Consider the following 22,880-nt stretch of genomic DNA (forward strand, 5'->3'; position numbering starts at 1 on the left):
ATTAGGTAAAAAGTTAGAGGGGGTGGAAGGGACTTTTGGATCACCTTGTAGGAACTGCACGACAGGTTCTTTTTGACTGAATGCAGTTTTCACCAAATGTAACTCCACAGTGCTTATCATGGCCTCAGGAAGTCAGAGAAGTTTGCTTTGTTGGAAAGTTGGAAATGTTTGATTTTGAGGTTGGGCCCAAAGGCGACGGTTGATCATATTCAAGTATGATACGTATCTACGTGTCCCAGACACCATATTCGAAGCTCATCACCCGTCGCCTTTGGGCCCAGGTTGAAATCCGAGGTAGAACCGCGGAAAACATGGATTTTCAGATATTTCGGGCTAAAAAGTTGGAAAAGTTCGATTTTGAGGTTGGGCCCAAAGGCGACGGTTGATCATATTCAAGTATGTTACGTGTCTAGGTGTCCCAGACACCATATTCGAAGCTCATCACCCGTCGCCTTTGGGCCCAGGTCGAAATCGGAGGTAGAACCGCGGAAAACATGGATTTTCAGCTATTTCTGGCTAAAGTTGGAAAAGTTCGATTTTGAGGTTGGGCCGAAAGGCGACGGTTGATCATATTCAAGTATGTTACGTGTCTAGGTGTCCCAGACACCATATTTGAAGCTCATCACCCGTCGCCTTTGGGCCCAGGTCGAAATCTGAGGTAGAACCGCGAAAAACGCGAAATTTTAGCTAATTTCGGCCACGGAGCCATGTTAAGGCCCCTGTTTCGCAGCCAAAAAACGTGAGTATCGGCTAAACTCGATTATTTTCATCATATATGTATGCACCGTCAACTGCCAAATATCAAAAAATCATCCAATTCCGCGGAGGGGCCGATTTCGGCCCAAATCGCGACCCCTCCTTTTGATGGTAATGTTTGTCTTAAATTTACAGTCTTTATAGCGAGTAAAATAGAAACTATTAATGGATAATCGGGTTTTTCCTCCAAGACAAAAGAAGTTGCACAATCTTAGCAACATTGCAATGCTAGTGGTTCCTTTTGGCAAAATGCAATCCAAGTTGAGCGCAGGTTCAGACTGGCCATAAAGCCGATTTGCCATCCATAGATACGCTCCCTCCGCGCGCCTCTTCGACAGATAGCAAAATAGGTTGAGAACAAAAATTATGACCGAGAGAAAATGTGGAATGCTCATAAGTGAACGGGAGAAGAGAAAGGAAGAAAAAGATAGGTGCTCGTACGCATGATAGTGGTGAACGGGAGTCCATCAGTTGGTCACGAGATTCTCGTAGATGTCAGACGATGACAATTTCTCGCAAAGAGAGCAGCTTTTAATTTGTCATTGAGAATGGCTTAAAGTTGCTTTCGAGACGTTCCAATTTTCAAAAGTCTTCCGGGAGAGTCTCCCAGACCCTCCTTGGCCAAAAATCTGTATCCTCCTGTGCCCCCCCCCCCCCAAAAAAAAAAAATTCCTAGTTTTCCAGTCCCTGCGCCATCGCCTGAATTCCAAATTTTCATGAGCTACGTTTCTCTAAACCCAACATCAGCGTGTAATTATGATTGACAAATATTCTACTGTCGCTTTTCTATTATAATGTATAGAGACTTGGCAACACGCGTTTAATTTTTTTTATTTTTCACCTTTCAGATAATTTTTTTTTTTTCATTTTTAGTGACTAATATGACTTTGATAGTCACGACAGTCGGAGATTACGACGAGGTACATTTCGTCGCTTCTCTGATGTAAGGCCACACCTATCTCGATTTTCCTATGAGCCTCAGAAAGCATAGAATCATAGGGCTCACGTGCAAAGGGAGATACGCCCTTACATCAGAGGGGCGACGAGTTGGCCTCTTTCTTGGGTATGTAACCTGCGACTTTTCCTTTTAACGTATTATTTTTTTGACCTATAGCGCAATCCCTCGAATTTCGACGAAAAAACTGATTTTTTGCAGTACGTGTCACCGTCGATTGCGTCGTACCGACAAAAAGCTTTTCAGAAATTACCGAAGTTTAAAGTTTTTGCACCCAGGCTTTGTCAAATGAAGTGAAGCCTAATGCGCATCACCTTTTCTGTGGGTGAAAAAAGGGAGACAAAATGCGAGCACGATTCTCAGCATTCCTGTTGCTTTACTGTTTTTTTCTGTCCGTTGAAAGTAGAAATGCATATTGTCATTCCCCGAAACAGCACTTAACCTCTTGCGTGCAGCAAGGATTTGCGACACAGGTACTTTTCCACTTGAAATATCGCCTGAGAAATACGATGGTTTGACTGGTCTTCTCTGAATCGGGCTCTTAAGCTCAAAAATGCTTTCGAAGTTGAGGCCATGAATAAGGGGATTGCTTGCGCCACGGTTGGTAAGAGTCCGAACCTCTACGTCCAGCCAAGCTCACCATGCAGAAATAGGGAGCAAATACAAAAGCAATGTTGTCACTTTGTTTGAGGACTCCAGGAGTGGAACCAAGGCGACCTTACTTACGAGTAATAATGTGGACTGGACTCTCACCGTAAAGTTGGTGATTCCCTCCATTACGGCCTCAACTTTGAGAACTTTTTTGAGCTTGAGCGTTCGTTTCAGAGGATACCAGTCGCACCATCATTGTGTTTCTCGTAAAGTTTCACTTGAGAAATTGTATATCAATCACAAATCTCTATTGCATGCAATACGTACGCGGGCACGCACGCTGCAACACAGTGAAAGGACAAAATATAAAAGAAAAAATTAAAGTTCTTTGGAGATCATTGAATTTGACACGGAACCAGCTTAATAATTACAAAACACACATTATATTATCCTTTAATCCATATTTTCCCCCATCAATTTAAATGAGAATAATCCATGCAGAGTGTGCAAACATTTCAAAATCATGAGTTGAAAAACGCTGACTCCGCGAGCTTAAATACTACAGCCTAACACAGCGGTGCGGCATGCTACCAGCGTTAAGCGCGCACTGGCGCCTACAAACCTAAGGGGATACTTCACGCATTGCGCAATGTTTGAAGTATCCCTTTAGGTTTGCAGGCGCCAATGCGCGGTCCGCTCTGGCCGCCCGCCCGCCGCGCGCCCGCGCCGTACCATGAGGCTCAGGATGGAGGAGCTAATCAAAACTCATAGCCTGTTGGCGATATTCTCTCCATCTATATCACCATCAAGCTATAAGGTTCTCTTTCCCTGGAAATGGCATGTATTTGTAAAAGAAGAAAATCATACCTACTTCTGGTTTAATAATTTGATTAATTCACAATAGGGATCTCATGGGAAAAACCTTAGGTTTATCGGTACAGGCTGACATTATTCCCTAGCAGCCCAAAGAGCATTTTTCAACTGAAAAATCGAAATATACTGCAATTTTATTGGCGATAAAATCGCTAGGATCATCAACATCTGAGCGATTATCCTCGACCTTATCGGGGTAAAATCGCGGGGTCTGTTGCACCTACTTTTTTTAATTCATTTTCTAATAAAGTGCATCATTCTGAGCTTCATGAATTTTTCCCAGAATTTTTGGACCCCCCAAACACCCCAAAAAAGCACCCAAAAGTTCAAAAAATTTTGGCGGGAAAATTTAAAACTACAAATGACGGGAGAGTGATGCCATTTTGTGACGTCACAACTTATACCCCACGTTTGTTTATTTTACAAATACATGGATTTCCCCATAAGGGGTCGAGAGGCAAATTTTCAAAAGGAATTATCAGACTGTTGGAGGCCGTATTCATCAAATTTTCTTGCGATAATAGACTCTTTATACTCTCTAGTTGATAAAAACATCCCTAGTAACTTACAAATCACATCAGATGATTTAATTATTTCCGATGCATCAAAGCATGTCACGAAAGTGAGGTTAAGTTTACAATCTTATCTGGGATACATATAAGTCCTGTTCTCACGGTAAAACTCTCATATAATGTAGTTTTAGGTTCCTTATTCCTAGGAACTATCTGCCGTGGCATGATGCAGCTTTCTGAATCTAATTCATTGGATATTGGATCATTAGATTCTACTTTTTTGCATGAAATGTTTCTTGCTCAGCTGCGCTAGCTGACTAGCTGAGGGATCAACGTACTCATTTGAACATATTCACTTGTTTAAATCTGTCTGCTCATAAGTAAATTAGTTGAAAATACCATCAATTTTACATAAGGTAAGATTCTCTGCCAACCAAGCACCAGCTATGAACTGTTGGAGGTCCTTAATCACCCGTCCGGTTGAGGAGTTATTACCCTTCCGATTAATCCAGTGCCTGTTTGGATGAATGTATGGTATTTTAATAATTACTTACAACTAATGATGCAAAGAGTATATACAAAAACTATATAGGTATGATATCGGGGGTAAATATTTAAGTCAATAGTTTCCATCATATTTTTAAAACTTCCAATGAAAGGTAGCTGTTGCAGTAAGCAGGACAGATCAGGAATACCTCACTCATACATCATTTGCACTGAAATACTGGGACAATAAGTCATCATTAAGAGTCAAATAATGAATACAAACTTGGTTTTACACAATATATCTAATACATGCGTTGATGTATTTGAGCAAACAGCATCAACTTGACCAGCAAAACCCCCTAAAGGGAGACATAACCACACTTTCGGGACTTCCTTACATGTATTAAACTTTAATATGATGCGATTTGAACATATTCGTTGATAAATATGTAAAGTAGAGGATGTGAAGAACTGATATCTGCAAGAAAATTTGGTAAAATAAGTTAAATATCGACCGAAATTCGTTTTAGAAAAACGACTTTGAATTCCTTATGGGGAAGCACAGGTGCGTCGAAACGGCGGGAAATAAGATTGCTGGTTGTGACGTAGACGACCAATGAGAGGCCTCCGTTGGAACTTTGAACTTTATTTAGCTTTTGCAGCTTTAATATCAAACTAAGAATGTTTTTAACCACACCAACCGTTTTCTCGTGAAAATTTACATAGGAATGGCTCATTGAACTCCAAATCCCTCCCGAGTGCAACAGACCCATTTATCGGGATATTTTTGAAATAAAAATCGCGATATATGGCGATTTAATCTCGATTTTATCGACGAAAATTGATCGCAATTTTATTATTTTAACCAAAAATTGTGATGTGTAGCGATTTAATCGCCATAAATCGCAATTTTTATTGCGATAATATCTCGATATATTGCCACTGATATAATCGCGATAACCAACCGATAAAATCGCTATTTATCGCGATCACTACTACTTGGGAGTAGGAAAAGAGGCGAAGATTTACAGCACTTTACACATCTCTCGTTCTAAAGTGACCGCTTTGGCTGAAGCATGATACTCGAGTGGATGGTTCAAATCTGAGGCTAAATTAAATGTGAGCACAATAACTTCCAACAATGCAATCACGGCAAGGCAATTAACGCAAGCGAGGCAACAGAACAATTCAACACGAAGCGTAAAACTAAGACGAATTGAAAGTATCAAAAGCCAAGACCTCTCCATATCGTAAGCTAATCAGATTTCCTCTAAATATTACATTTTTCAGGTTTATTTCTGAATTGTTCTTACGGCACTGGTAGCTTTCAAATTAAAAATTCAACAATAGACCACAAACAGATAAGATGCACGTTAGGAGGTATTGAACAGCATTGTGCTTGTTTACACCTTGAATTTTCACGTGAAAACACAATGAACGCATTGACAATTTTCAAGTGCAACCATTGTATGAAAAATTCTCGTTTTCTGTTTTTACATCGCTTACCAACAACCAAAGTCATCTTGAACCGAAGCGGATGTTAAGCCGATGACGGTGAACTTGGCGATGGAAGTAATTCTCTGACAGCATGGACGAATAAATTAAGGAGTAGGTTGCTTTTGCCAAAGGAGGTAAGGAATCTTTGTAATATCTTAACGCAAGTTATTTGCTGAACTGTTCAGTTTATTTCCGATTATTGGTATGTCTTCCACTACTTTTGGTTTTACGCGAGCGATAAAAATTGATATATCTCTTATTTCTAATACAACATCGAAATGAGCACTACTTTATATCCTTAAATTTAATATTTTAGAAAATTCCAGCATATAACTCATTTCGCGTGAAATTCTATTGCAGAATCGTATTCTATGCTAGTGGGCTGTTCATAATTTTTCAGGTGATTTGAGTTGAGCTTCGTCCAATTTAATAGATTCATTTCGTGAAACTTTTGACTATTGTTTTACTTAATGACTGTCGCTTAATAAGACAGCTTCATTTTTACTAAGCGACATTACCACTCATTATTTTTTTCCAAAAATCTCTGAAAATGGGCAGTAATCAGCGGTGTAGCGATTTCGTGATGTATAAATATCGTTTTCGGTTCGATAAAATTGCAATAACTTGTTGTTGAAAAAACCGCAAGAATCCTTCGATCATATTGGGAATTTATTGCGATCATTCTTACTTCAGTCAATACATAAGATCCTATTCTAAATAAATTACAAACCAGCCCATATGAGTGGGAGGCTTACGTAAGTACATGTTCGACTTTTTTACGTTGGGAAAGTGCACCTTGATTTAACATCATAACCATGAGCCAAAAATATAATTCACGAGAAGTTTGCAGGAATTTCACTTCATACCAGTCACCAGCAATAAAGGTGTGGTTTTCGACAATGACCTCTTCGGTTTTCTCCTCCATTGAGCCTGGAATACCGAATGAAATATTCGCATTGCACGAGGAATTTTGCAACGATCCTTACAAGAAGAAGGTGGATCTTGTTAAAGGAGGTGAGGCCATTATGCACAATTAAAACTACCTTTAAACCATACGTTTTCATTTTACATTCATTATTACTAATGCTTGAACGGTTTTCACGAAAATGGCGAATTTGTATGCAAATTTTTTATTGCTTCATCTGAAAGTGCTTAAAGAGCTGATTTCACAGTATTTTTTATAATTTTTTCTAATATGGGAAATCGTATAAAAATAGATTTAAAAGTGAGAAAATGCACCGCCTAGTGACGTCATCTGGCGGCATTTCCCGTTTAAACACATGTAATTTAGTAGATTAGATCATGTTGTCATATCTCTTCAAATAATTGTTTAATTCATGAACCAAGGGTATCCTCGTGTTCAGTTCACTCAGTAGTTTCCACTTAAACACTACGTGCATCAAATTTCAGACACCTGAAAATTCTCTATTAGCCAGACTGCATTTTTGCTTAATTTTTATATTTATTTTATTTTTATCAAGAATAAAGTGAGCAACGTTATGCTTAGAAATCTTGTGCTCGTATTCTTCGTAATCCAGGAAAGATTTCCTAGAGAGTTTGAAGGCATTGTGTCGCTTTTATACTTCTGATTGAAAAAAGAAGCATGAGAGGATATTGAAAAATTTAGGAGGGAACTACGCTGACAGACGGAGCCCTGTTTCCACCATCGCACAGTGCAGCATCCTTGTGGACGATGCGAACAAAAATCGGTAAAGTACACTTAACTTTAAATAATGAAGAGAGTAGCACCGACATAGAAAAACCCTTCGGCACTATTAAATTAAAACATCCGAGAAATAAGAAAATGTTATGTCTCAGGATTTTTTGCGTATTTTTCGAGCAAAGTTCATTTGAAGTTGGTACCCTCAAATTAGCCCTACAGTTGGGCTATATTTTTTCCCTGATCGATGTAATACATATGAACGCCAATTGAACTTGACACCTTAAAATCGAATCACTTTTTTCTCTAATGAAATTAAAAAATTATGCTAAACGCTTTTAAATACGGATGCTTGTACTTAGTGAGTTTTTGGACTACCGCTCCCTTTTTGTGCCGTATAGTACCTTGATTTATTTTGCAAGGAAGCTCCGTACTCCTAAAGGATGCCTTACATTCTTAGTGCAACATCTCTGTTGTGAAATAGTTGCTTGAGGCGTCGCGTCGTGGCACTCCGCGGTGCGGCAGGCGGGCGGACAGCGCAGAGCGCGCTTTGACGCCTACAAACCTAAGGGGATACTTCAAGCTTTGCGCAATACGTGAAGTATCCTCTTAGGTTTGTAGGCGCCAAAGCGCGTTCCGCGCCGGCAGCACGCCGCCGCACAGTGCGGCATCCTTAATGGACGATGCGGACAAAAATTGGTGAAAGACACCTGACTTTAAAAAATAAAGATAGTAGCACCGACATAGGAAAACCCTTTGGCACCATCAAAGAAAAACACTCGAGGAATAAAAAAATGTTATATCTCAGGATTTTTTGCGTATTTCCAAGAACAGTTCATTTGAAGTTGGCAACCTCGAATAGCCCTATGTTAACAATGTAAAATTAACGTAAAATATCCAAACTTTAACTTCAAATATATCTGATAGTCGCAAAAAGTCGCAAGACCTTTTTGGTAGAATTGAAGTTGGGTATTTGAGGATTAAGAAAATGTCAACCACCCAGAGCATTTTGCGTTTCAAGTGAGAAATCTTCATTTGAAGTTGATGTCTTTTTCCCGTGTATTCCTTATGGACCAGTAATTCTCGACCCATTTCCAGCCCATTTTCTACCCACATTTGAAGTAGTTTTGAGCGAAGAATTTGAAATGGAACCATCATCGTGAGTTAGAAATGTCTTCAAGATGACAAACTCCAAAATAAAAATTCAAATGTCGAGTTGTGAATTTTTTATTGTTGTCCACTGAGGGCCGCACTATGCGTCGCCAGACTTCCGACGAGCTAACTCAAGTTGTTAAAAAAAATTGAAGAAACTTTATATTATCAAGAAGCTGAGTACACTTCATTGTCGTCTCGCTGTTTCACTGTCTATACCTATTTGGAATACCTTTCCACGTGAAGAAACACAAGTTTGGATTCTTCTGTTAGCATAATATGTGCCATTCGTTTCCCTGCTCATGTAAATGTGCCAGGAATACTGGAACAGTTTTCTTCTGTATAAATAAAACTGTGTAGGTAAGTCGAGACTTTGTGATCCTTAATTAGGAGGAACCGCCGCACAGTGGATCGAGTCAACGGAGGAGGTCGGACAAAATTTGGAAACTTTAAACGCTTATAACTCCTTTTATACACAACTTTGAGGTTCTGAAAGTGGTTCCATTGGTTTCCTCGTGAAATTGTCCTCTTGAAGCACCCCTTAAAATTTAAAACGTGATAAATTAAACATCAAAATTTGCAAGTTGTAGTTGAAAATTTCATGTCCGACTTCTCTAATTGACTCGATCCACTGCCCGCCCAACACGAAATATTGCAACAATATTGCAGCAATATTGTCAATATTGAAACAATATTGTCATGTAAATATTTCCTTAAATACACTGCAGAAATATGTTGACAATATTGCTAAAATATTTTATGACAATATTGTAACAATATATTTATAAAAATGTTTTAAATATATTTACAAAATATATTTATGTAATTACTTTTAAAACAGTTTGTAAAATATATTTACAAAATATTTTAAAATTATTTTAGAAATATTAGTTTAAAAATATTTGTTTAATATTATGTTAAAAATATTTTATAAATATTTTTGTAATATTTAAAAATTAATTGCTAAAATGGCAAAAAATGGTTTGCGATTTCTGCAATTTGCTTTTTTTGCTAAAATGCCCACCCTCGTGGCGAGAACGACAAAACAATTTGCAAAAGTGGTAATTTTATTGTGCGAAAATGGCACTATACTTTTGCGAAATTAACATTACTAGTTTATGCTATTATGGCTAAAATTTTTGCTAGATTTTCAAAATGTTTGCCAAATTAGCGTATGGTTTTGCTCTGTTTACCAATTATTTTGCGGAACTTACTAAAATCAATCGCTAGAAAAAAGAAAGGGGGGGGAAGAAAAGACAAAAAGAAGGGAAAAAAATAAATAACATAACATAAATACATCGACATAAATTCAAACTAGGAAAAAGCTCAAATAATTAAAACTGGAATAAGACGCAATTATAAAAAACAGTAATTTGGTAAAGAAAAAAATTGGCCTCCGGCCAATTTATGCGCGGCGCTTCGCGCCGCGTACCGGCGCTACGCGCCGGCATTTGGGGGGCTTCGCCCCCCCATCCGCTTAGCGGATTGGTGCGGGGACCGCACGGGACTTTCTCGCTCGAGCCGGCGCTTCGCGCCGGCATAGACACTTTTACTGGAATATTTAGAAAAATACTGCCAATTTTACAAAATCATAAAGTTTGATTGGAATTTTGATCACAGGATAATAGTTATGAAATTTTTATTCAAACCATTGAACTTCATTGTAAATGTCTTCGCGATATGTGGTGAATTCATATATTCGGACTCGACTTGTTGATTTTATGAGGCATCTTCAATTAAATATGTAATTGATTAACTAAGTCTCCTGTCAAAGATGGCGATCCGTAAAAATCTTAGCTTTTCTACGATTCATTAGGATCCATTAGATTCATTGACATCATACTTCAGATACGATTTTATATTATAATCTCTCCTTAAGCACGGTCAAAAGCCATCAAATATCTACTTGAATGGGTAGAATGACTATTCGATGTTCAAATAGTCTTAAAACTAAACGGTTTTCGCTTAGCATCTCCCAAATTTTAAATTTGGCGGGCGAATCTACCTGCTGGAAGGTTCACGACACGCCCGCCAGGAGCGCCATCTCCTTACCGCGTATCCCCGTAACTCAAAGCGAAAACAATAGAGAGCGCCATCGACAAACGTCAACCAGAGACAAGTCAACAAACGTCACGTTATAACAATTATAACCTCCTTCATTAACAAGCATTAAATCAGTCATATTTGTGCCGAATTATTACATTATATTTGTGCTTAGTACCTCGTAAAAAGGAACCGCAAAAGATGGAATCTGCCGGGATTCTAAATTCATTAACAACAAACATATTAGTTTTTAATAAAGATCTAAGTGTCAGTTCTTGGCGTTAGCTTGATGATTCATAGTACCTTTGTAATGTGAGTATGTATCTAATTAGTTGTCTAATTTTGCTTTGTGATTACCTACGGAGTAATTTTGGAAATAGTATATGATGCATTATATAATGCATTTGAATTCCTAGGTTTCACCTGACTCAAAGCGTTTGCTGCTATTATCTAGAAGCGCTCCGACTCATTTATCAGAGAATTGAGCGTTTCCTATCGGCCCCTCTGCAATTATGAGATTAGTCCATGAATCCTTTAGGAACTTAAATTAATGACTCAGATGGTGCTTTTGAGCCAACTTTCAAAGAATTAAAGGCATTTTTTCAAAATCTACAGTCCATGAGCTCTCCGTGTGACCGAAGTGCTCTCCTCGCTATATGACGCGTAACCCTTCAATTTTTAGTTTAGTCCAAAGACCTCGTAGGAACTTAAATTAATGAACCAGGTGGTGCTCTGATGCCAACTTTCGAAGAATTGAAGGCATTTTATTTTATTTTTTTTCAAATTTACAGTCCTTGAAAATGAGCTGTTTCGCGGAGCAAAGTGCCCTACTTTTGGGCCTCGTATCTCTTGAATTTTGAGTTTAGTCCAAAGATCTTTTTGGAACTTAAATTAATGACCCAGGTGATGTGCTTGATGCCCATTGTTAAAGAATTAAAGACATTTTTCAAAATTTACAGTCTTTCAAAATGAGCTTTCCGTGTGATTTTGCTAAAAATGGACAATTGAGCGTAGCCCCCCCAAATTTTAGCGTACCTCAAAATCGTTGGACGTGCATAAGGAGACCATAGATATGGTGTCCTGTGCCAATTTTGAATGAAATCGAACAGATAGATTCTGAGATATCGCTGTAGACAGATTTGGGGGACGCCACACGGACGGACACACATTTTTTCAAGTATGGTTATTTTTACTCCTGGGACCTTAAAACGTCTAGAAATGATGAAATTTCAACTTTTTTTTTTTTTTTTTTTTTGGAGGATGACAATACTTCCTCTCTACCCTATGGGAGCGAGAAAGTAAAAATGAGAGAGAGTTAAAGAAAACGAAAATTTGTAATACATGAATAGGAATATGTTGAGTACAATTAATAAAGACTTTGAAACACAAATCACAGGATGAAATAAAAAATAATAAATAAATAATAAATAATAAATTCTGGTAAAATATTATAAGAATCCGTCAATAAACAAACATATTACGGACTCAGAGGCCTGCGATAGTCAAGGTACACTCTACTACAGGTATGGACAAATGGAATTTTAGAAAGTCGTCAAAACGCGTAGATTTGACAGCATCGAGAGTACGACTGCGAATGGCATGTGCGGCAAATGGACGGTACGACTTCATACGTCACTCGATCGCCGATTTTCTCAGCGCTGCCACTTCGGCACCCCGTTTGTCCATACCTGTAGTAGAGTGTACCTTGTGCGATAGTTAAGAGATTGAATTTACGGGCCCATCTACATCAAGCCTGGTTGGTCTGGTGGTAAAGTACTGGATTTCGGATATCAACTCCACCCCGAGACGTGGGTTCTAATCCCGACTAGGACGGCGCGGATTTTAAGGTCAGTAACAACTCTACGATCCACAACCTGGACGCATGTGTACATTAGAAAGAAAATTAGTACCAAAGACGTCTCCTAGAGTGCGCGCACACGGATATGGAATATGATAACCTCATCGCAAGTAAATATTTTTAAAATATATTATCAATATTACCTTGACAATATTGCTGCAATATTGTCAGGGGGGCGGACAACAAACTATTGCAGCAATATTATTTCGATATTGTTAAAATATTGTTAAAATGTTTTTGACAATATTTCAGCAATATTTTTAAAATATTTCCGTGTTGGGCGGGTGCGCGCCGAGGCGAGTGATCGAGATGAGGGGTCCAGGGGGCGGATTCCCGATTCCCTGGCCTGTGGGCCGATTATTGAAATTGATAGACAAAGCTATAGACAAATAAAACAAAAGGGATTTGGAGGGATCCTATTGGAGGAGGCGGGTGGTTGCAATGGACAAAGGAGGAAAGGAATAGACTAACTAACAGCAACCCAGGGACCTGATAGTTAGTCCATCATTTTCTCCCTTCGTCTATAGGAACCACCCATTTCAACCAATAGGAAAGCTGCATACTCCCTATATCTTATTTGTCTATTGCTTTGTCTATCTGTTTCAATAATCAGCCCGCAGGCGTGGAGGCGAGCGAAGCGAGCTGAAGCAGCCAGTTGAAAAATTAAGTCGATGTGACCGATCGGTTTTCTGGGTACAGAATTGACGGTCGGTAAACTATTATCTCTGACTTCAGCTTACCGTACGGACGAAGGAAAACCATGGGTTTTGCCTGTGGTCAGGAAAACTGAAATCATTCTGGCGAACGATGAAAATACCTTTCATGAGTCTGAACACTTTCTGGGCTCCAGCGAGTTTACTTATGCCGCCACTTCCTTACTACTGGGCGAAAACTCCGTCGCCATTCAAGACAAGAGGGTAAGAGAATAGTTTCCCAACACTTTTTCGATGATGTGTCACCCCTTATAACAAAGGAAATTTTTAAACCTATATAAAATAAATATGAAAAAAATATACCTAAATTTATCGCATAAATGCCGATTCAAGTAAAAATGTTCCCTTTTGACCCTTCGTATGTTATAAATGTAGTATATCGATGATGTAAGTCCGCAACCACATATCTCAGTCTGTGACATTTCAGACTCCCTGTCATAATTTCATTTTTTTAAATGGAAAACAACTCAACGGCAATTCTTATAGACTCATTCTACTTCTTCGCGCGAAGAAAATTTCTGCGAAAACCTCAAGGGATGATTTAGATTTTTTCATAGTCTATTACTTACCTCCTTTGTTCATTTCAACTTCCCGCTTTCTCCGATCGGATTGCTCCATTTTCGCTTATTCTTCTTTGTCTATAGCTTGTCTATAATAATAAATTTCAATAATCAGCCCGATGGTCATATTTTTACAGACGTTGGGCGTTCAGACATTGGGTGGTACTGGAGCTCTTTCCATCGGTGCACAGTTCCTTAAGAAGTGTTTGGGACGCTCACACTTTTACTTATCTGACCCCCATTGGAGTAAGTCTCTCGTCTCTCTGTCGATAGCTTGGGGTTACTTTTTTTTAGACTTAACGATCCAAAAATCTCGTATATATGCTTCAAAGGGAAATTTCAAAATTGCGATACCTATTTATAGCGTATTTCCATATACCGCACTATACAGAGAGGAACTTATAAAAAATTGTCAGCGCTAATTATTCTCCATTTAAATAATGTTTCAAATAATCCATTTTTAGTATATTACAGCCTATCTCAAGGAATGTCAACTAACTATTGTTTTAATGTATTTTACATACATTGAAGGCCCGGAGGTGCTGATTTCTTCCGAAAATCATCACTGAATTAAGGAAGGAAAAAAAAATTGCGCGACTCCTGAATCCAAAATCGAATGTTTCCTCAATATTCAATCTTGTCAGATGACAAAATCAAATTTAAAAAAAAAAAAAATAGTATTGTTTTTCCTTTGTTTCTTATACTTTCGGAGAACGATACCTCGTAGGGTTGCGTTTGATTGTATTTTGAATTTTTTTTTCTTTGCATTCAATTTACGAATTTTCAGAAGCCTACGAAATCATAATCATGCAAGCAGGTTTCGAGAAAAGCTCTTGTTACCGATATTGGAATGCGGAGAAACAATACATTGACATGGATGGACTTTCAGAGGATTTGTCAAAGGCAGAGCCAAATTCGGTCGTTTTACTCCAAGCGTGTGCGCATAACCCGACTGGGTGTGATCCTACCCCCGAACAGTGGGCAAAAATAGCTTCCCTCATGAAGGTACATTTTTAATTCACGTTTTAAACAACATTTATTCAAATCATCGAAATGAGTAAACAAGAAACTCAACAAACAGAAAAGACTCTCTATCTAAAAAATCGCACAAAAATCTCGTTGAATTACACCAGAGAAGTTTAAAATTTTCTCCAACGCGCAATTTGCCAATTTCACACTCCGTATTTTGAAACTAACAAAGATAATTATAGACAAGTGAGAAAGCTCCAATACGTTCGCATTGGAGAAGCGCACAGGCGTTTTCCGTGTAGGCGCGTTTATAAGTTCTCCAAAGAGGATGAGCACTGTTGAGATGAATGAGCTCGCTCACCAAAATTTCAACTATCAATTTATTGAGAAAACTACACTACCGCTGAAAGAATAAATTCTAGAAAAACGAGTAGGTATCGTCCTCCGTGAATTGACATCAGGAGCATTAAATAATAGGTATCACAGACCAATCCACTCTAAATATGTTAGGCTAGGCCCCTCTCCGCCATTTTGTTGTGTTGTGTTGTGTTGTGTTGTGTTGTTGAGATGCTACGCCACACGGTGGATCGAATCACAAAGGAGAGGTCGGACAAAATTGGAAACTTTAAAAGCTCATAACGACGTTTATACAAAACTTTGTGGTTCTAAAAATGGTTCCATTGGTATCCTTGCGAAATTTGCTGCTAGAAGGACCCCGTAAACTTTAAAATGTGGCGAAATAACATTAAAATTTGCAATTTTAGACAAAAATTTCATGTCCAATTTCTCTGATTGACTCAATCCACTGTGCGCCATTTGATTGAGTGCATTGCCACTTTTATGCAGATTACATGCGAATATTAAAAGAAATGGAATAGGAATGAATAGGAACCAAAACCATTCATTCCAAAAATGACGATGCATTATTAGAGGTAAGCACGTTTTTTTTTTAAATGCACTAGTTATTTATTCTGTTTCCTTTCCTCGCTATGTGCAGAAAAATAGATTGTTCCCATTCTTCGACATAGCTTATCAAGGTTTGGCGTCTGGTGATATGGACAAAGATGCAGAGACTGTTCGCTATTTCGTTGACCAGGGTTTCGAGTTAATGTGCGCGCAATCTTTTTCTAAGAACTTTGGTCTTTACGGTAAGTTGTAAAATTCTGTTACAAGTTTTTAGCGTTCATTTTGGTGGTTATATAATTTCTTGGGATCATTGAAACTCCCAACTCTTGCAGGGACTTGCTTCGGACAGAAACGTAGCGCATTTGAATGTTGTAAAGATTTATGCAGCTATTCCTGTTTTATGAGAGGGAAAACACTTTCACGACTTTCCTTTTACATGATAAAATATTTAATATACCTATGACCGTCCCGGGTAGCAATAGCCGTACGTCTTTATGCAAAAATAGATTTGAAAAGTATCATTTGGAATTTCACAAGGAAATAAAAAAATACGGATGTAATACTCATTGCTCTTATAACATGTTTGCATTGAAGGTGAACGAGTAGGAAGCCTCACTATTGTCTCAAATTGTGCCCATACAATGCCTCATATAGCATCCAAGATGATTAACATCGCTGAGGGCAATTATCTGGTGCCGCCCCTCCATGGAAGTAGGATTGTTGCATCCGTTTTAAAAAAGCCAGCTCTCTTTCAAGAATGGTAGGTACTGATTTATGCATGCCTTTCACTGTTTTATAGAACCACGATAAAAGCCAAGAAGTACCTCGATTAAGATACTTCAGAGGAAGAAAAAAAAGAAAAAAACGTTGTTGTTTGAAATGCGCATGTAAAGATTCTGTGCTGCATAAAGTGTACGTGTGCACCGCTAGGGTGGCCCAAATTTGGCGATGTCGGAATTTTTTTGGTCTTACCCCCTAGAACTGTTCCATTTGATCAAAAAACACTCTCTGCCAAGTTTCAGCCAAATCGGATAATATTAACCCGTGCCGACAGAGCCATCTTTTTTATATGGGATTTTACATTGAAAAATACTTTTTTCCGGAAAAATCCATTTTTCGAAAAATGTGTAATTTCTAGAAAAAATCTGAGGTCATATTCGGCTTCAGCAGGAAAAATTGAGTGGGGAAACATGTATTGGACACTTCAAAAAAAAATTTTTATCCCTCGTTATAGCGGCGAAACAACTGAAACATCTAGAAAGCGCTAAATAAGGGTAAAATGACGGTGATAAAACTCAAATAATTACGTACGTCTGCATCTGAAAACGAAGCTCATCATATGGTAGGTGTTGCTGAGGTACTTTTTTACGCTGAGTCCGAAAACGCTATCCATTTTTCTCTAGTTCATCAGGATTTTCCGGAAAATCGATTTTCTTGTATAAAAAGAGGGTTTTCCGGGGAAAACTCAATTTTCAAGATATGAACCTCAACATGTGACGGGTGTGTTTTATGTGTTTTTTAACGCTGAGTCCGAAAATGATGTCAAAGTTGCTCCAGTGCATCTGGATTTTCCGGGAAATCGATTGTACCGAGTTTTCTCTGGAAAATTACCTTTTTTACGGGAAAAATTTAGTTCCTCAGAAACTCTTAGTGGAATAGAGGGAAACGGTTATGATTTTCGAATTCACCGTTAAACAACACACCAAAAACATCTAATACAAGTCGATCGTTCATTTCCTAAAAATTAAGTTTTCCTCGGAAAACCCTGTTTCTACAAGAAAATCGATTTTCCGGAAAAGCCCGATGTACTGGAGCAACTTTGACACCATTTCCGGACTCAGCGTTAAAAAACACATAAAACACACCCGTCACATGTTGAGGTTCATATCTTGAAAATTGAGTTTTCCCCGGAAAACCCTCTTTTTATACAAGAAAATCGATTTTCCGGAAAATCCTGATGAACTAGAGAAAAATGGATAGCGTTTTCGGACTCAGCGTAAAAAAGTACCTACGAAACACCTACCATATGATGAGCTTCTTTTTCAGATGCAGACGTACGTAATTATTTGAGTTTTATCACCGTCATTTTACCCTTATTTAGCGCTTTTTAGATGTTTCAGTTGTTTCGCCGCTATAACGAGGGATAAAAATTTTTTTTTGAAGTGTCCAATACATGTTTCCCCACTCAATTTTTCCTGCTGAAGCCGAATATGACCTCAGATTTTTTCTAGAAATTACACATTTTTCGAAAAATGGATTTTTCCGGAAAAAAGTATTTTTCAATGTAAAATCCCATATAAAAAAGATGGCTCTGTCGGCACGGGTTAATATTATCCGATTTGGCTGAAACTTGGCAGAGAGTGTTTTTTGATCAAATGGAACAGTTCTAGGGGGTAAGACCTAAAAAATTCGCAAAATAAATTTTGCTGTGTATAATTGGGCTACCCTAGTGCACCGCGTTTGGCGCAATGCGAGAAGTATTCAAGCAGTCTTAGAGGCGCTAATATGCGCGTCAAGCCGACCGAACTGTTAAGCGCAATTCGTGAAGTATTTCTTCAGTCACGCAGGCGCTAATATGGGTTTATATGTGCACACACACAATATGTGCTGTGTTTGTGTCATTGTTCATTACGATTCCCTGTTTAACAAAGAGAAAGAAAAAAAAAATGAACAAAATTTACGAGTAATAGCAAATCAAGATGTACCTATGCTTTCCGTTATTGAAATGGGTTGCTTCATTATTAATTTCTCACACGTCACTGTAGTTAGAATGATATTGAGATATCGACGGTGAAACTACCAAACCACGTATCTCGTTTGCGGTGTTTAAAAATCTACGCTCACATTTTATTTTTTGGAAGTAGACCAAATCAATATCATTCCTTGAAATTTTTACAGAATTTTCTCCGCGCGAAGAGGAAAAATCACAGAGATTTTCAAGGCTGGACGTTAAATAGTTTTTCATTTAAAAAATAAAGTATGACAGGAAGTCTGCGACGTCGCAAACCGAGATACGTGGTTTGGTATTTTTACCGTCGATATGCATTATTGCACACACAAGAAAGGGGAAGATTTCTGTAGGTAATCTTATTAAAACTTGACATTTTTCAACATTATAAAATACGTAACGATGAAAATAGGATTTTTTGCTCCTCCTCCTCCTAGGATTTTATGTAACCAGAAACAAGACGACGGTTCCAACGTTAAGACGTTGGAGAGCGTTCACCGTAGCACCTCACGTCAATGTGTAAAAGTGGTTTTGCGCGGACAGAAGAGAGCGCTGCAAGACGCTGTTGAACTAAACGTGGAGCGTAACATAGGAAACATACATATATACAAAAAATGTCTCGTCATCATAGAGTAAAATATAGGGGTCATTAGTGAAGGGGTACTTTGTACCCAAAGATTTCGCTAGAACTGATACGACGACAAAAAATTTGAACGATCCTTGAAAGAGTCATTAAATAAAAGTACGTTGCAGAGTTTTAAAACGTAAAGAAATTAATTTCTCAAAGACAAGCCTACAGGCATTACATAAAGTGGACAAAATAGGAGAAAAAAGGTAGAAATGATACATAAAAAAAATTTAGAAACTAGGTATTGCTTTCCGCCACCAAAAATGACGCCGATTCCCATGGAGCAGTGCGGGCCTTTACCAATGGATACATAAGTAACATATCCGATGCAAAACGACGGGAAAGAGCGTACACTACTAACGTGGTGAACGCTCAAAATTCAACATAAGGCAAGTTTCTAAATCGTTACGATGAGGATACATATTTTCCCTTTAATTGTGGTAGAAACCGGAACAGAGAGTCAAGAATGACAGGTAGTCCTAGTGGGAAAGTTAACGGAAAGCTGTAAAATTTCCACGATCCTTTGAGGATTGCAAGTTCGCGTCGTACACTGTTTGAATATTGTGTCCACCACACCGTGCGTGGTGGATCTAACACAAGGAATTACAACGATCAAAGCACGCACCGTGCTGTGCGAGCAATGCGTGACGCATTTCCACAGTATAATACGCATTTCACGCTAACTGACCGACTGCAGCGCGTTTGGCGCAATGCGAGAAGTATTCATGCAGTCTTGTAGGCGCTAACATGCGTGTCAGGCCGACCGCACTGTTAGGCGCAATGCCAGAGCGCGGGCTGTGATGTGTTTGCCGCGATTATTCGAACTCGCGTTCGATAGAATAATGACACTTAGACCCATGTTGCGTTTCGACGCCGTATGAGCATTCCAACATTGCCTTGTTTCTTCCAATGAAACATTCTTTCCGAGAAAAGTTTGAAAAGTTCCCTACGCTCGCTTCTTTAGATTGAATGGACATTCAATAAGGTACGAATTTAAGCATCCTGATTCATGATTCTTTACCAAAATTTCACGTAGAACACGATTCGCGCAACGAAAACTACTGAAATCAACTCGTAGCTAAGCTATTAAGGTTTTTTTTGTACATTGGTTACGGGAAATTTAAATTGCCTGGTGACAAGAAAAACAATACTCTACGCGAGTCAAATGGCGCACTACAACGGCTTTAACAGACTACTCAATCGAGCGATGTTTTTTCCTACCCTGTGTTGTTCAAAGTGTAAAGGTATAGCTATTGTTGAGCCAAAGAGTCAAGATTGAGGTTGCCATATTTTCATATAATCGAGACTGTCATAGTGACGTTTAGCAAGCAATTTAACCCAAGGAACCTTATTCTTCCTTCTATGAGCGGGAAGTTTGAATTTTGTTTATAAAAAAACGTATTACCACGGTTAGCAGCTAATATAGGGGTAGAATTTCGATTGGCGCGACAATCCTAGCGCAATTTTGAGATAAAGAATGGGTTTACGGAATTACATGATGTGATGGGAGCGCTGACATTTTTTTATACCCTCCATACTTTTTATTGACAGGCAAAGTTGCGTTAAAACTATGCTCAATCGAATAATAGCAATGAGGAGTGGTCTTAAGAAGAGATTAGAAGCGTTGAAAACTCCAGGTTCTTGGGACCATATTACATCCCAGCGAGGCATGTTCTGCCTTATTGGCCTAGCACGTGAGTACCAGTACCATCGTAATTTTACGTATTTATTAATTCTCCAGGTATCTATGGACCGACATATTCCAATATGGAACTATTACTTCTGGTTCATTCATAAAAATAGTAAGGGAAACTTATGACACATACGTTGTTTTTCGAATACGAGTCAAAATAGTATTCATATTACAACTTGGTGCTATTCAGGGCGGTTTACCATTTGGCTGAACCTGGCCAAGGCCTGCACCACCAAGTTTTTTTCCCTCTCCCTCCACATAAACATTTTAATTAGTTTCGACCATAGCATTTTCCTTTGATTTCCATAGGTTTGTAGTGAACAGTTTATTGTAGGCTCCTTCTTTTCCCTCACAATATGTGCCGAAATAACTCTTCAAGTTGCGTTTAAGAGGGGTTAAAATTTCAAATTTTATCGAAGGAGGCCCCCCGGACTCCCATCTGCAGGGAAAGATCACCATTGAATCTTCCTTCCCAGCAGTGGCGTGGCGTTTTTTGTGATATATCGATTGATCTGCCATTTAAACCCATGGAAAAGGATCGATTAATAGGGTGTTCGAAATGAACACCTTAATAATCGATTACTTACCATAGCTTCAAATGGGGAATTGTCGATATTCGATCATTCACGCCTCGCCACTGCTTCTGAGAGACGATGGGCGCACCACATTCTGCACCTACCACACATGGCCCCAAAAATGTTGAATCGCAGTCAGTGATATTGATCATGGATAATCGCAGTATGAATTAGAAAACAAAGCCCATCGTGTATTAAATGTTACATTACTTGTCAAATTTAAATTCGCCCTATCTAGAATTTTAGAATCTCACATTGTTGAAAAAAATAATTGATGAGTAAATCTACGCAATGATGATTAAATTTGCGCCTGATCAGGTGGGTCTATCTCTTTTTTCATGGAAAATCAACTCTTCCTCTTGCTGCAGTAAACGTTTACAATGAACCCATTTCGTGATGTCTCGAAGTGCATTAAAGCTAATTGAGTAATCCGAGTACCTATGCATGTATTTGCCTCACACCACACTCGCTAATCAGCCGACATTTTACCCCTTTTTCTAGCTGCTCAAATTGAGTACTTGAGAAAAAAGCACCATGTCTATACATTGGAAAATGGGAGGATGAACGTCGCAGCGCTGACACCCTCAAACTTGGACCACGTCGCCTGGAGTATTCATGATACTGTATTAAATGCGAAAGGATAGAATGATTCTAACCAAGAATATACTTCGATCTTCGATATAAGATTACCTACTAGAGGCTACGCCCCCTGACTGCCACGCGGCCAACCCCAGAGACGCTTCGCGCTCTCTGAGTAATTGAATCTGAATTTAGCGGGCTCATCTAAAACCATCTTCTGTCGATAGCCGCAAAAATCATGAAATAAGCCCGGTATATTTTTAGGACGCATTGTGATAGAAAATGAACATTTGCACTGTTTAAATGGGATAATTCACAACTTGTCGTGTAACATAAAAAAAGAATAAAAAAAAAAAAACATGGGTCATGTTTCCAAAATCTGAATAGAGCAGACTCATCTAGAGGTAGAAAGGTAGAACGAATTGTGACGAAAAATAAAAATTTAGAAGGCTCGGAGATCTTAATAATGAAGGAGATCTTGTTATTTGATGGGTGATTTATTGGTCAGTAAAATGGTGTTCTATTTTGATATCCCACACCTGTGGGCAACAATTCGTGCCTAAGAGATTTTTTTGTCGGATAAACGAAGAACTATGAGCGCTCTGCCATTTTGGATCCTCGCACCAAAGCCGCTGCCGTTGGCGCCGCGGGTGAAGAGGTGAATGCTTGGACAGTCAAAACGCCTTCAACTCTGTGGGTATGCAACACGGACATCCATGGAGCCCGAATAGTTGCATCCAGGAGTCATAATGAAATTCGTGTAGTGATCGTTGCATGCGATACTCACATAAGGCTTTGCTCTTTTCTGCATAACTTAATTTCAGTGTTGCTCATTATGCCGATGAAGTAAACTATTATTGTTAATTATCGCGACATTTTCAGTCTTCCGAAGAATGCTTTGATTATACCAATAATTTCAACTTTTTCTAGCTAATCCAAAGTTTAATGGTAAAGCTCTGCTTTACTTCCGAGTATCTCAGTCGAGAAGATTTCAGTGTGGGCAAAGAAATCAGGCCTGTCGACAGAACGCCACCGGTTTCGACAGGCCTGATTTCTTTGCCCACACTGAATTCTCCTCAACCGAGACACTCGGAAGTAAAGCAGATCTTTACGAACAAACTTTTTAAAAGGTGGAAAAATTAAAAT

The 22,880-nt window shown here is 38.6% G+C and overlaps 1 protein-coding gene across 2 annotated transcripts; it reads left to right on the forward strand.

The window, feature by feature from the left end:
• Positions 1–5,548: 5,548 nt before the first annotated feature.
• On the forward strand, positions 5,549–21,858 carry LOC109044593 (aspartate aminotransferase, cytoplasmic). 2 transcript variants are annotated; one of them, XM_019062410.2, is made up of 9 exons: positions 5,549–5,804; positions 6,521–6,684; positions 13,119–13,300; positions 13,794–13,902; positions 14,444–14,661; positions 15,623–15,773; positions 16,126–16,291; positions 20,439–20,581; positions 21,657–21,858. In XM_019062410.2, exons 2-9 carry the CDS (start codon positions 6,570–6,572, stop codon positions 21,797–21,799), a joined length of 1,227 nt encoding a protein of 408 aa, XP_018917955.2. In that variant the 5' UTR covers positions 5,549–5,804; positions 6,521–6,569; the 3' UTR covers positions 21,800–21,858. The 2 variants fall into 2 exon arrangements, with proteins under 2 accessions (XP_018917955.2, XP_018917954.2); XM_019062409.2 differs by having other exon boundaries at positions 5,550–5,804; positions 6,514–6,684; positions 21,657–21,857.
• The last annotated feature ends 1,022 nt before the right edge of the window (positions 21,859–22,880 follow it).

The sequence above is a fragment of the Bemisia tabaci genome, chromosome 8, assembly GCF_918797505.1.
Source record: "Bemisia tabaci chromosome 8, PGI_BMITA_v3".
Classification (NCBI taxonomy): Eukaryota; Metazoa; Arthropoda; class Insecta; order Hemiptera; family Aleyrodidae; genus Bemisia; species Bemisia tabaci.